The 14,838-nt window shown below is 39.4% G+C and overlaps 1 protein-coding gene across 1 annotated transcript; it reads right to left on the minus strand.

Annotated features, from left to right (window-relative positions):
• Nucleotides 1-550: 550 nt before the first annotated feature.
• Nucleotides 551-12,588, minus strand: LOC134534820 (small ribosomal subunit protein mS22). Its single transcript, XM_063373431.1, has 7 exons — nucleotides 12,192-12,588; nucleotides 7,805-7,962; nucleotides 6,234-6,398; nucleotides 5,707-5,850; nucleotides 5,071-5,300; nucleotides 3,427-3,529; nucleotides 551-1,004 (listed from the first exon to the last, which is right to left on the minus strand). The coding sequence occupies exons 1-7, from the start codon at nucleotides 12,409-12,411 to the stop codon at nucleotides 882-884; spliced, it is 1,143 nt and encodes a 380-aa protein (XP_063229501.1). The 5' UTR covers nucleotides 12,412-12,588; the 3' UTR covers nucleotides 551-881.
• Between the last annotated feature and the right edge of the window lie 2,250 nt (nucleotides 12,589-14,838).

Raw genomic sequence — 14,838 nt, forward strand, 5'->3', positions numbered from 1 at the left:
ATCACCAGGGTAAGGCAGCAGCTGACTCCGATTCATCCTCCCCTTCAATCCCATCTTTCTCACGCTCGCACACTTAAACCTCCTTGACTTCTCCGGCCAGGTATAGAGTTATTACCCACATCTGATAAATTAAAATTTTAATGAAAATTCTTTCCTTTTCCTTATAAAAGCAATGTCAAATGGACTTAGCTCTCATTAAGAATTCCAGTTGTGCCGTTATATTCACTTGTTTTCGTGACAGTTTGTGGTCCGATACGGTTTTCTTGTGTATCTTTTCGGAAGATATCTGCTATTAAAATGAATTTATATTTAATTCTGAAAACTTGTAAATTTATGTCAGAGAAGGCCAAACACAGACTAGGTGCTAAAAAATGTTTATTATGACCTCCTCCTCCTCCTCCTCCTCCCCCCCCCCCCCCCCCCCCCCCATCTAGACTCTATTTCCAGGAACCATAAGGGGGTCGTAACAAGGGATTTACAGTAACATTTTGCACTGAAATTAACGACAAAGAAATTCTCCCTCTTTCAGACTTTGAATTGCTAAAACTAGTTAAAAAAAATTAGTCTTCTGTTTTATTGCTTCCTGCAAACTAGGCTTACAACACTGATTACATATTTTTTGGGGGGTGGGAACATTACTTATATGGATAAGAGCTATCCTTATTTTCATGTTTTCAATTAACACAGTCCAGAACATTCAATTAAAAAAATAAACCATGAATTATAATTCAGGCTCACAAAAGGTATGTATTCCACTGGTGCGTGGCACATAACCAACAGAGCTTTGGTGAAGTAGGTAGCTTTTGAACACTACAGTTTGAATTTGAGAGGTCAAGAACAATTGCAACAGTCCAATCTTTTCACACAAACATTCTGGGGATCTACGTGCCATGAGCTCTCTGAATGCTTTCCTTAACACTTTGTCGCTGCTCTTCTAAATCCAAATACGTCTGCAATGCTAGTTCTAGACTGCTCTTTCTCACTGCGTCTGCTTGTATGTACATCTGAAACAAACAAAAAAATTGCTTACTGTATGAAAATGTCCAACACATAGTAAACCTCTAAAAACATTCCAATTGCTCCCATCATAATTAAGGTTATTAATTGTTTGGTTATTCTTTTTCTAATACAGTAACACATCTCGATTGTGATCTTAGCTGTGAATCACATGATCACAAAACTTTCCATTAATATGCAACATGCAAGTACAACTGTAAATTTTCTGTTAAGTTCAATGCAATTATTTATACAATCTAAGCTCTTTATTTATGAATCCTCTTAGTTGACAGGTGAATTAACTGTAATATTTAATGTACTTTTATTGTAATTAATTATAAACGCACAACCATCTGTGCTCACTACGAAAACAGACTTGGGCGAAAATCCATAGGATTCCCAGGTAGGGCCCATGGAATAATGCTTCACAGTAACGATTTTGCAAGCACAAGCAAGCTCCCTCCTAGAAGGTTTTTTTTTATTCTAAGGAGGAGCTGACCACCCTCCCCACCCACCTTCCCCGATCAACACCCATGCTGTAAAAAATGATTTATGAAAAACTCAATCTAAGTCTGGAAAAACAAAGGGAAGATATATGGAAATGTCATAATTCTATATTTTGATGTGTAAACATCATAGCTCTTGGTATACAGCATTTGGTACGAGTAATTTCATGAAAATGGAATGCAAGTCAACGAACGGAAATTGACACAAAGATGGCAGACCCATTTGTAGCATCATAAACCTGTATATAGTCACTTTTGTAAACAGGGTACACACCAAATGTATTGGTGTGCCAAATGAAACTTTATGATAGTGAAACTACCCCATAATATATTTGATGAAATAAAATAATCTAATAAAATGTAATCTCTAGTTTTAAAATAACCAAAAAAACTGGCATTAGAAAGATTATAATAAATATTCTCCTTTCTGAGTAACAGCGGAACCTCATTATTACGAGTACGGGATACTACGAGACCTTTGTTGTTACGACAGTTTTGTAATGCACCGTCAGTTTGACTACGTAAATCATACTAAATTAAACCGGTTTTTACGAGTGCCTCCTTGTTGGCCCTTTCGTAAGTACGAGTGATTTGAACGGCATCTTCAAAAAAGGAAAAACACCTTCAGTTGAAAAAATAACGTGCACGCAATAAATACAGACAGCTGCGTGGCTACGTGGGCGTGGGCGCCAGACGTACTGGGTTCTTTAGCAGGTATAAACCACGGTCAGGGGAGGAAGGACTGGTGACAAACAAAATGTGCTCTCTCTTTCTCTTGACGGCTCCAATTGCTTCCCCTCCTAAGTCAGTGGAAGGGTAAGTCTAAAAATAGATCAGCCAGCACCCTTCCTTTCTTTCTTCCTTCCTTCCTTCCTTCGTTCCTTTTTTTCCCCCACCTCTTCACATACCTTTCCTCAGTGACTGTGAACGGTGCCGGTCTTTGTATCAAGCCATTTCATTCGCGATTAAATCAAAAACCTTTGTAGATACAAAAAATTCCACAGAGACATTTTCTATTCGTAATTTAATTTGCTACAACTTTTAATTCAACACGTTTTTTCACTATAGTGCACCGTTTTCAAGTTACGGTGTGAAATCCAGACTGTTTTTGGTCAGTCCAGAATCTAACTTGACTGTAATTTTTTATATTCGGTTATAACGAGTACTTATTGTTTAAGAATTTTTGCCGCCGTTGTCAGCTCTAGTAGTAACGAGGTTCCACTGTATAATAATATTTGTGGTACAGTGCGCACTCATTAACCTCAAGGTACAAACCTCAAGGTACATTGTTCATATTTCATCATTGGAAAATATTATTTCCTTTTTTAATGTGAGGAAACTTTATATTATTAAACTGTTTAATGAATTTTAACAAGATGGGCAGTATTTTAATAAAATTTGTCAAAAATCATGTTTTAAGTCGGGGTTTAGGGTTTTTTTTCCCCAAGACTTTTTCGCTTTTATCGGAGCCATTTCAAATAGTTTAAAATTTCAGTCTGTTTCGTGCTGCTATCTGCGAGTGATGGTGGCATGGAATATTTACGATTCAGGCAGTGAATTCTAGCGGCAGTTGCAGAAAGTAGGTGTGTTATTTACATCTAGAACTTTTGGTGCTTGAAAAGCAAACATTATATTTCTCACGCTCTACATTATTTTTAAAGAATTCTACGCTAAATATTGTGTCCGAGTTTTGTACTGCAAGTTCATTTGCAACATGAGAACACAAGTATTTGCTCGTTACTGAGGTAAGATGTTTACACATCACTGGTAAGTACTGAAAGACTCGCTCTTAATTTCTTTTTGTGCCATTTGCACCCTTCTTTTCAGCACCGCATGCAAACTGAATGACACTGAACATTCCTTCATAGCACAGCACATCTTTAATACATTCTTGTGCGACACGGCATTCCAAGCCGACACGTACCTTGACAACCTCTACGTCGTGTTGTCCATGAGCATCCATTTGAGACTTTTCCTTCGGGTGGAGGATGTGGAAAAGCTTGACCAAGGCAGCTGATTCGTCAAGTCTGGAGAAAAGAAACAAATGTGTATCAAGTATGTAATACCAAATGACAATAAAGCATACATGCTTTAAAGATGAAGAATTATTGTTAGGCAAAACACTGAAAACTAGAGTTGTCAACTAAAAGCAAAGACACTATAACTACTTCATCCATGAATTTATTACTAGAAACAAGGATTTGTAGTGAGTTGTGATAAAATAAAAATAACAAAGCAATATGTATCAAACTGTCCATATAACATACAGCCCAATTTTCAGAGAGAAAGATACCTGTACAAATAGTGCAAAAACTAAGTACAGTGGAACCTCGTTACTAAGAGAGCTGACATCAGCGGCAAAAATTCTTGTAACAAGTACTCGTAATAACCGAATGTAAAAAAAATAAAGTCAAGGAGATTCTGGACCGTCCACACAGTCTTAATTTCACACCGTAACTTGAAAACGGTGCATTATAGTGAAAAAAACGTGTATAGTAAATGTTGTAGCAAATTAAATTACGAATAGAAAGTGTCTCTATGGAATTTTTTGTATTTACAACGGTTTTTGATTTAATTGCGAATGAAATGGCCTGATACAAAGACCGGCACCGTTCATGGTCATAGTGAGAAAGTTATGTGAAGCTGTAAAAAAAAGAAAAAGAAATGAGGGAAGGAAGAAAGGAAGTGTGTTGACTGGTCTATTTTTAGATTTACCCCTCCACAAACTTAGGAGGGGAAGCAACTGGTGCCGTCAAGAGAGAGAGAGGGAGGGAAAGAGAGAGTGCATGTTTGTCACCAGTCCTTCCTCCCCTGATCATTGCTTATACCTGCCAAAGACCCAGTCCGTCTGGCACCCGCATAGCCATGCAGCTATCTGTATTTAATGCATGAACGTTATTTTTTCAACTGACGGCGTTTTTCCTTTTATGAAGATGCCATTCAAATCATTCGTACTTACGAAAGGACCAACAAGGAGGCACTCGTAATAATAACCGGTTTAATTTAGTATGGTTTACGTAGTCAAACTGACGGCGCATTACAAAACTGTCGTAACAACGAAGGTCTCGTAGTATCCGGTACTCGTAATAATGAGGTTCCACTGTACGTCATTCGAGTGAAATTCGTTTTTATGTAGCAACTCATTTTGAACTATTTTCCTTGAAAAATGTCTTAACATAATTTAGCTGTATGTCCCATATTTATGAATTACCAAAGTGCTGGGTGGATCTTTAAGTTTTCACAATGATATTAGAAATGAACAGAAACAAGGCGTGATTCCGTCTGAATATAATTACTCCATACGTAGGAAACTTATAACAGATATTAACACAAATATTAACGTACAATATCAATTACGTAACTTAAACAGATCTCAGGTATATTCAGAAAGAAGAAAAAATATGGGCCGGCCCTAAATTAAATTATAAAAAGGTTTCATTCACACTAATTGCAGCTCATATGACAAAACCCCACTATGTATTTTTGTGAAATATATCTAATGACTAACACATAAAAGAAAATCTGTATTCTATTTAAGTGTTTATCACGGAAGGAAGACGACTTGTACCGTCCGGCCTGAATGGTGTCCAGCAACAGGTTGTCGATGCGGCGGTGGAAAGCCAGGTGGAACGCCAAGGGCCCAAAGTGCCTGGTGGAGCGGAGGGCGTCGTACTGGCAGTGATCGTCCACGTGGTCGTAGGCGGTGGCGGCAATGCGGTGGAACTCGGAGTCGTCCGGCTCCAGCTGGATGCACGCACGGTCCAGCACGAACTCATACTCGTGCTGCTCCAGTAGCGACTGGCAACAACCCACACGTCCGGTTACCGCGGGGCACAGAGGTCGGTGCAAATAGCAGGCACTGCAAGTACTAGAATACATGTACTAATAAAATTCACAGAAATCTAGGTACCGTTTTAAAGAGCAACTGGACATCAATCACAATAAATGAATTACTCGTTTAATACATACTAACTTAATTAGTGTAGTTTTTCAGTTTGTATATAGAGACAAGTTCAGCCTTTTAGTAATTAAAATTGGAAAATAAATTTTCACCACAAGTGTGAAAGTGGAAAAACCTTGCTTATCAACATGCAATTTCAAATAATTTTGAGAAAAATGCTCATATATGATAATTAAAACAGCCATTTAACAGTGCTTCCATATCCTACACTGGGGATACAGATTTTACAGTCTGTAAACACACCTTCAGGTACTGTTCCTCGAACATTCTGGGCATCTTCATTTGCCTCCCGCCCACCGGGAAGTAAAGTTGATTCATTCGTGACCTTTGTTCCCGCGAAGCCTTGCGTAATGTCCCATCGGGGTCCCGCACCACAACTAGGCGATCCTGCAAGGAAAAAAGAATAACATACATTAGGTTTTGCATTATTGTCATATTAAAATGAGAAAAATAATTTATTATAAATACAAGCATAATCTCTCAATCTGGAAGCAAAATGTTCAACACTCTCTTAAGATTGTAATTAATTTTAATTAGCTACTTCAAGTGTGTGTGTGTCAGCTCTAAAACACAAAATAAAAGAAAAAAATATTATTTCACAGTCTGGTTAAAGGCAGACTGGAGCATGACAATATCCCCTCAATTTACTGTCGCTAGGAAATTCCCATGACTTTTCCAGGATTTCAAGTAAATTCACAGACTTTCCCTGACCAATTCCAACATCTCCTACCTCAGACATGAAACTTGTGTAGCATACGTGTGAAACTTGCCCTGCTGGACACGCCGAAGGATATGTCCGTGAAGACGAAGGCAGTGTCGCAGTAGCCCTTCAGCTCGGGGTCCAGCGACAACACCTCGTCGACCTCACCGCTGCTCTTCACGACCGGAGGCATCTGCAGCTTGCGGTCCACCTTCTCTCGGGCTTCCTTCACTGCCTGCGCTCACAGCACATCACACGGCCCTCGGCCAGAGGTTCATTCCCCCAGGGTGGCAGTGCTTTGCATTTCATTCTTCTATCTGATCTGGTTTTACATCTCGCTGACGCTGTGGGTCTCAACCTTAGTCTGCAGTGCGCATTTAAATGGGCATTTACCCTCTCTTTCCAATGCAAAACTTCTGCCACAAGCACTCTCTCTTTGTTCGGTTCGTGCTCAGTTGCCAGATCTACACTGGAGGGCAGTTTTAGACCCATATTTATAATGTAGGTAATCATAATTTTTTTTTAATGTATCTGAAACATTGTATTTTTTAAAGGAAAATTTGAATCGAACATACTTGGAAATACACTTCCTACTTGTTATATTATGTCAACAGCTAGATTATTTGATTACAGTAAATTTTTACCTCTAAAGAAATGTAACTGAAAGACAATCTTGGTTTCAACCATTTTTTTCAACACATTTTTTTTTTACATAATTTAATATTACGAAATTTAGGCTCTGTTAGAGCATTGCACATAATTTAATGGTGTGACGTGTTATTAATAGTGACCGACTGCTAAAAATAGTTTCTCCTGTGAAATTATAATTTGTTTGGCATTGAATTACATATTTATTTTTTCTTTCAGAATAACAACACAACATAATAATACTGTCAATAGAGACTATTTTAGTGTCTCTGAAATACATCAACATTCAATAAAATTCTTTAAAAATATTAAAACTTATCATAATTAAGAATGATATACCAAAGATGATTTTTTTTTTTTACGCAAAACAGCCGGGTAGTATAAATCTGACAACTGTGGGCACTTTTTACTGCATACTGCAAAATTAAGCATGAGACACACTATAGAGGCTGACGTACACCATACAAAACATGGAAATCAGCCATGTTGAAAACCATCCCATTATATGCCTGAAGTGATCCAGGAAAACCATAAAAAAAACAGTTATGAGGATAGACAGACTAGGATCCTACTAATTGCAAGCCTGAAATTTTAATGTTGCGCCACCAAGTCCAGTCAGTGTTCCACAGTTTTTGCTCATGTTTGTACCTGGTATTTTCAAGCAACCATTTGGCCACCTAGATTTCCCTACTGTCAATGTGAATTTCTTCACACTTGGTAACGCTGGTTTAGTTCTTTAATATGCCCTACGTTCCTGAATTTTGAGGAGCAGATAAAAAAAAAAAAACCTGGTATCTTCCCTTGGCTATGCACAGACCTTGGTATAAGTGAAATGGAAACGACAATAATTCTTGCCTCATAAGCCAAGCATTGTTACAAAGAGAAAACAAGAATAAATAAATTCTCCAACCCATCAGACTGAATAATAGCGATGCAATGCCATCATTAGAATTCAAGCAGGAGCAAGTGAGGCGTGCTTCACAACTGGCTCACTTGTTTGAGCTGGTCGTCGGTGAGGAACTTGTACTGCGGCGGTGCCAGCTTCCGCTCGTTCCTCCTCTTCCTGAACACTTTGCCGAGATCCACCCGGGTGAGCTGCTTCAGGAGCGTCTGTACCTCGGGGCTGATGAACAGGGGCGCTGGATCTCTGTCTGCAACCCCAACGATTTCATCTCCCGCTCACGAACTGCTGCAGCAACCTCACCATTGACGGTACTCACCAAACAACAAAACTTAGGTATTTTTATTTCAAAATATGTACAAACAATTTTTGACATTATAGCTATGATGTTTGTTCTTCATAAAAACAGCAATTTATAAGTTTTATAGAAGAAAAACTTTTTTCACCTGAAAACTGAAAAACATTATTCTGACACTACAATAATTACTAGCATTGCAATTATTTTCCCATTCAATAAAAGGGTAATTATATAAAAAAAGGAGCACATTTTTTTCACTTCCTGGGGTATTTTCTTACGCTGTGAAATGGCATTATTATATTATTGTATTACTGAGACAGAAGCATGATCATAGAAGTATATGTTTACAGCCATGTTGAATTTTTGAAACAATAAGACATTCATATGTTGTGATATTTTATGTTTCTAAATGTTTTACAGCATTGGTGTTTTGATGATGAGGAAGTAGGTGCCTCAAGTTTAAACTTTACTGCAGGCCACACAGCTGCGAGCTTTGCGGTGCTAGCTAATTGTTCTTTATGCTGCAGATGGTAAGGTGGTGTATCAAAAGCCTGTTTTCACTCTTTCTTCATCCTTACAATCACTGGTGATCCTGAATGAGACAGACACACCTCCTGACCACCACGGTCAGGCTCGCAGATGCGTGACACTTAGTATAAGAGCCAGAACTTGTCTTCAGCAGCGACATTCTCAGCATTCCAGCTTGTGATTTTTTGCCGTGACTTAGTTGGAAATACGCGAAAACTCATTGAACACTTCCGTATCTTGGCTGCTCCTAACAAATCCTTGCATAATCAGCAAATCAATCACATTCTATACTTCATCCTACGTAGATACTTTTATTCAATTTAAAAGCAGCAGCTTCATCGATATGCTTGTGTTTTTCAAGTTTTAAATGTTTCTCAATATCGCTGGCACCACCATGTCCAAAAATAAAATCAGTACGACAATTTTCACACGTAACGTCTGCTGTACTACTCCATTGTTTTATATAAATGGATACTGTTTTTACAAAGTAATATTGAAGGTACACCTGTGTTTAGGCATTTCTGTAATGTTACAATCACACACTCTGTCCGACTAAAACAAAACATTGTAGGTAATGTTCACTCAGTGAAGAAATTAGAAGGGGAGTGAAGGGAAAGGAGAGAGGAGTGGATTAGAGTGGGAGTGGAGAGGCGTGGAACTCGTTCTCTCTTACGTTGCCCGCCACGCCGTTGCCATTTGCTCTCGCTGGGGACAGCAGGGCAGACGGCCTGAAAGTGGGACTGTTCCACCCAAAGCAGGAAGTATACCTCCTCCTGTTTGTTGTTTTGGCATCACTTGTCAACCTTCGTGTATGCACAGAGTTTTTTTTTTTTCCATTACGACTAGCGCCTTTCTTCATTTGCCAGAGCTCAACCTAATATCATGTAAAAGTCAAGTCTACTGAAAATTTCAGATGACCATAGGGGTGAGGTAAATTTGCTGTGTGAGGACAGAGTATCTACATAATGTAAGTGTTGAAATTTTTTGTAATGTATTTATCTTTTTCCCTTAGCAACTTGGAAATGCTTTTTTTCTTCTGTTAGGTTCATCAAGCAAGCTTGGTTGTTCTTGCACATGAGACTAAAGTTTGTCCTGCTAGGAGTAATTTTTGCTCGCCATGAATTGTGCACAACACAATTACAAAGAGCTTTACAGTTTTCTGCGCCTCAGTGAGTCGAGTCAAACACACACTAAGTTCATACCTTAATCTACTGTTTTAGAGTTAACGAGATTGCTCTGTCAGGCTAAAAGTTGTACTCTGCAACTTGTATTTGATTTCTTGAAGCACAGAGTTCTTTCTTGCACGTGTGGGTGCCTCTTGTGAGTTGTTAGACTGCTTGTAACATTTTTAGTCTGTAGGTCTGTCATGTATTGTATTCTATGTCTGTTGCTCCTGTTGCGCAGATTTCTTGTAGGCTTTTGTCCTCTTGCAAGTATAGACTCTCAATCCAGGAAATTTTGTAATGGGTCTCTTTCTAAGTCCTGAAGCAACCTGCATTATATTTATTCTCTTAACTCTCCTGGGCTGAAGTTAGCTCAATTTTAGAATTACATATTCTTCTTTGATTGAAAATATTTGTGGATGACTGCGTAATGTATGAAACCGTGGGGAAAGAGGCAGGCCTGCAGGGTGATCCGGAGAAGTTAAAGGGCTGGTCGAGGGCAAATGTAATTGACGTAAATATAATAAGACAAGGTTGTTAGGTTTACGAGGAAAATAAAAGTATTGGTAATTGTTCCGTATCACGTATCCAAGTTTATCCCTTAAATCTGATAGCATGATCCTGTACAATTCATCCAGTTGTACCATGATGCTTGCTGTTTTCATATAGTATGTTGAAAGATCCTGGACATCACAAAAATAATATAATACATTAATGTTAGGAAGTAAAAAAAATTAATTGTTGGATTTTTATTTGATCTGATAATAAGATCATAGTTGACTGTTTCATCACAATTTTTGTAGTATCCAGTATCATTAGCTCTAGTGAATTATAACAGCAAGTATCATGTACCACAGGATCAATGTATTCAAGATCATGCCATTAGGATCAAGGGATAGACTTGGATACAATATACGAAACTTTTACCAAAGTATTAAACAAAGTATATGTTTGGTTAGGACAAGAGCACAGCATCCAAGGATGAGAAAAGCTGGTACAGCTTGTCGTAAGGTCTTAATGACACAACCTTAAAAAGAACAGGAAAGAAGGTAACAGAAAGTTGGTGCGGCCAATGATGGTGTATACAGCGGTAATTTGGGACCCGTAAATGATGACGGAAATAAAAGAGTTGGAAAAGGTACAGCGCAGGGTGCTAAATCCGTTGAACTGCAACATCAGCTTATGAGCGACGTTCAACCCTCTACCTCAACTACGGCTGTCGCTGTCAGATGAGCATGGGACTTAAGAATTATTTGATTTATTAAGAGACGACTATGAATAACTTACATCTATTGTTTAATCTGATTTAAAAACTTGCTACCTTTTGTTACAATGATGATAATATAGGGTACTTTATGATAACATGCTTAACTATATGTTAGCATTTTTATATGTATGCTGTTGCACATTATACGTTATTTAATAAAAATTTAATTACAACAAATTTTTATTAATTTTTTTTTACACGCATTTCCTCCCCCCTCCCCCCCTTTTTTCAGACAATTACTGACTGGCCTCTTGTGTCCCTCCCAGAAAAATATCCTGGATCCGCCCTTCGTAATAGTATCAGTTTTAGCAACTTTCTAGTGACTTGATATTGAGCCTAGTGACTCAAAAATTTTTGGATCGGCAACACTGCACAGGAGGGGGAAGGTATGAAAACTGGTAAGGCTGTCTAAAGCGGTCACTGGGTAGAGGGGTTCTGGGAAGCTGGAAAACTGATTACAGAGAAGTGTGCAGGGCCCCCACATGGCCGGTGTGCCGGTGCTATCGTTGCTAAGGCAACGGGGCCCATGGATCTCGGGAGCCCAAAAAGGAAAGGAAAAAAATTAAAACAAAATTAGACAATTTTAAATATACCCTAGTTAGGCCTAATTTTAGTTAGATACCGATGCAATATTACACCAGAGTAATATGATTCTGAATATGCTGTGCATACAGAACGTGTTTGAATCTACAACTGTAAGTAACAAAACCACCACCATCCGATGTGACTCACGTTGACAGTGCACAACACTTACACTCATTTATTTGCCATTATTCAGAATAAATTTAGTTGACAATCTAAACACTGACTTAAAACTAATTTTAAATTGTGTTTGAAAAATAACTGTGATAAGGTTAAAAATTAATATAACTAAAACAATATACATAAAGGCCAAAATATTTTTTTTATCTTTGTTAGTAAAAACGGAGGGTGGGGGGGGGAAGTATGACTTCCAACAACGGGGCCCACAGAATGATGTGGGGGAAGGGGGCCTGGAAGTGTTTAGAGGGAGTGGAGTCGAACGGAATAAGGTAAAACTCATTCTTAGTAAGGACGGGCCGAGAAAAATATCAGCTTAAGGGGGAGATGTTAACAGTTAGGTAAGGGGTTGGGGGTATCCTACATCCTAATCGATATTCCTATTACAAGCCTATATTCTTTCCTCGCAATAGATTAAGTAAGATTTCCGTACGAAATTCAAATCCACTAGTCTCTTAACTTACCTTGACATGATGGGGTGCAAAGCAATCTTAAACAACTAATATTGGTTCTAAGACGATATAAAAGGTGACGCTCCTGTAATGGTAATACATTAAAAACTTTACTAAACATTTTTAATAAATAAACAGCCATTACGAAAAAAAACTTTAAATAAATACGGCAATGGCTTCCACGATTATTCATTTTAGCCAGTAGCTGATTATACATGAACTTTTTATCCATGTAGTTATAAATTGTCAGTAAACATACTTTAACGCATTAGTTTGTTCACTTTGGTATCGCCATATTATAACGCCCAAAATATTACGGAAATGGTTTGTATGAATAAGAAAGTCACTTATTAAACAGTCACTTATATAAAATACAGTCATAATGTCCACAATGTAAACAAAACACTTCAGCCAATGCTTTGGGCGTAAAAACAACATGGTGCAGATTATGAACAAAGTTTCAATTTTCATGAAAAAAAAAAATAAAAGCTTTGATACATATGTAGAATAAATTTTGTGGTTCAAACTTGATATTGCACTTCTAGTATCAACCGGTTAAGGTTTATTCTGTAAGGAGAACGGACGGCGTAAGTAACTACGGTATTTAATGTAATTTTTAATCCATACAGAATCACTGAAAGATTTAAAAAAAAGTTTGTTATGCATGACATCACTTACCGAAGTGTGCATGGCAGTGGCATCTCTGGGGCCATTGCTTCAGGCCATATGAGGCCACAGTTGAAGAATAGTTCATTCCCTTTTTAAAATTGTTTCTTTTTTGAGTGGGAGAACTAATTTCCCATGTTAAAGTCTTGTCTCGCGTGGCGCACTGCTGACGGGGTTATTTACGGTACTGGCAGAGACTGGACTTTCGTTTTGGGCTAAAGTGTTATTTTAGGGTCTCAATTACCTCAGCATAGCACATGCAATGCATCACAGCAAAAATGAAAACCAACACTAGGTACCTTCAAAATTATCTGAAGCCCTTTTTATTGATTCATTTCCCAGAATTGGTTTGGGAAGACAAATGCAGTGTTCCGCAATTGTAGGGGCGTGTTCACAGGTCCGAACACGTGAGCCCATGAGTTTGACGCCGCCCGTCGGTGCTCCCTCTGGTCGCGCAGGCCGTTGTGTCTCCTCAACACCCGACTAGGACGTGTCCAACGAACACGCCCGCGCATGTCGTGTAGAGTGAGTTAGGGCAGTGCGCAAAACGACTGGAAGTAATCCTGGCTTGCGGTGTTGTGTGACGCGCCCGGCCGGGTGCGGCGTATCGCTATCAAAACATAGTGCCCACGTAATTATATGACAGAAAAAAACTAAAAAGCCATTCAAGGGCTGCGTGTGCGGAGATTAAAAGGTAGACGATGATACTGCCAGTTGCGTGACAGCACCATGTACCATGTGACATGTTAATAAATTCAGTTTTACTCAAGTGTTTTCTCTTAATCATCACGGCGTCCTGGGTGGCGGGTCCTTTGTCGGCGCGTCCCTGCCTGCAGCCACGAGGCAAAGACCCCCGCCCTCGAGTTAAAAAAAAATCCACATTCTAAATTTATTAATTCAGGAATCAGGCAGCGGGGACGGCGTCAAGTTGTTTCTTTCGTTTGACGCCGACCGCCAATGCTCCTCTATGTCGCATAGACCGTTATGCCTCATCGTCTCACGTAAGCGTGTGCACCGAACGCGCTCGGGCGAGCACCGGAGTATAGGAAGTGCAACATGGCGAACGCCAGGCAATTAGTGCCACATCGGTGGAGACCGGCCAGTTGTGGCATATCCCTCCGCCGAATTACAACAAATGTTTATGTATTTTTCCACTTTATTTTCATTGTTAGCATTTTATATTTTCCAAAATTTTGTTTCACCGTGCGCCTTGTCAAAAACCTGGCCGGTTCAGTTTCCCGCGAAAATCACGCGTTTTGCACGGGTGGTTGGCTTGGGAGGGGGGTCGCACGAGGTGAGAGCGGCAGTATCTTTCCGGAGCTTACAGAGGCCGGCACCCTCCGCGCGACACGGGACCAGCATTTCTTATTTTCACTGATATTAAGTTTCCAATAGTTGTATAATTCCGTAAACCTTTTCTTCCAGTCCCGTGGTCGGCCTCGACTGACCGAGTGGTATGTCACCTAATTATTCAGTGCTCCAGGACGAGCGTTCGATGTGATACGTAAGTACTATGTACGAACTGCGAGATGGTATGTCGGCGCTTCACGCGATATCCTAGCCAATCGGCTAATTAGTTTCAGCCCGCATAGGGCAGCCAGTAGGCAACACGTAACAATCTTACTAACGCGTCAATTTCTGGGACAGTCCTAAGATTCATGTAGCGTCGCCGGAGTTACGGGCCTATGCGTTCTTAGGCCAGTGTACTAAGTAATTATAATTGTTAAGTGTAATCTTGCTCAGGATTCTAGTGTGTTATGTTAGGGTTTGTTTTTGTAATCATCGCATCGTGTCCAAAGTGAATGACCTTACCGGGTAGTAAAATCGTGAGCCGCCACTGAGTAAGTGGTCGCGCGTGTAACGACTCGTTTCGGGACAACCGTTACGGCCAGGACGGACAGCACTATGTATAGGGCTGTGCCTGAATAAATTAATAAGAAATCAGCCTGTATTTTCTTGTTCTTTTCAGGTGTCCAGAGTGGCCGAAACAGCT

Source organism: Bacillus rossius, chromosome 8 (assembly GCF_032445375.1).
Source record: "Bacillus rossius redtenbacheri isolate Brsri chromosome 8, Brsri_v3, whole genome shotgun sequence".
Taxonomy (NCBI): Eukaryota; Metazoa; Arthropoda; class Insecta; order Phasmatodea; family Bacillidae; genus Bacillus; species Bacillus rossius.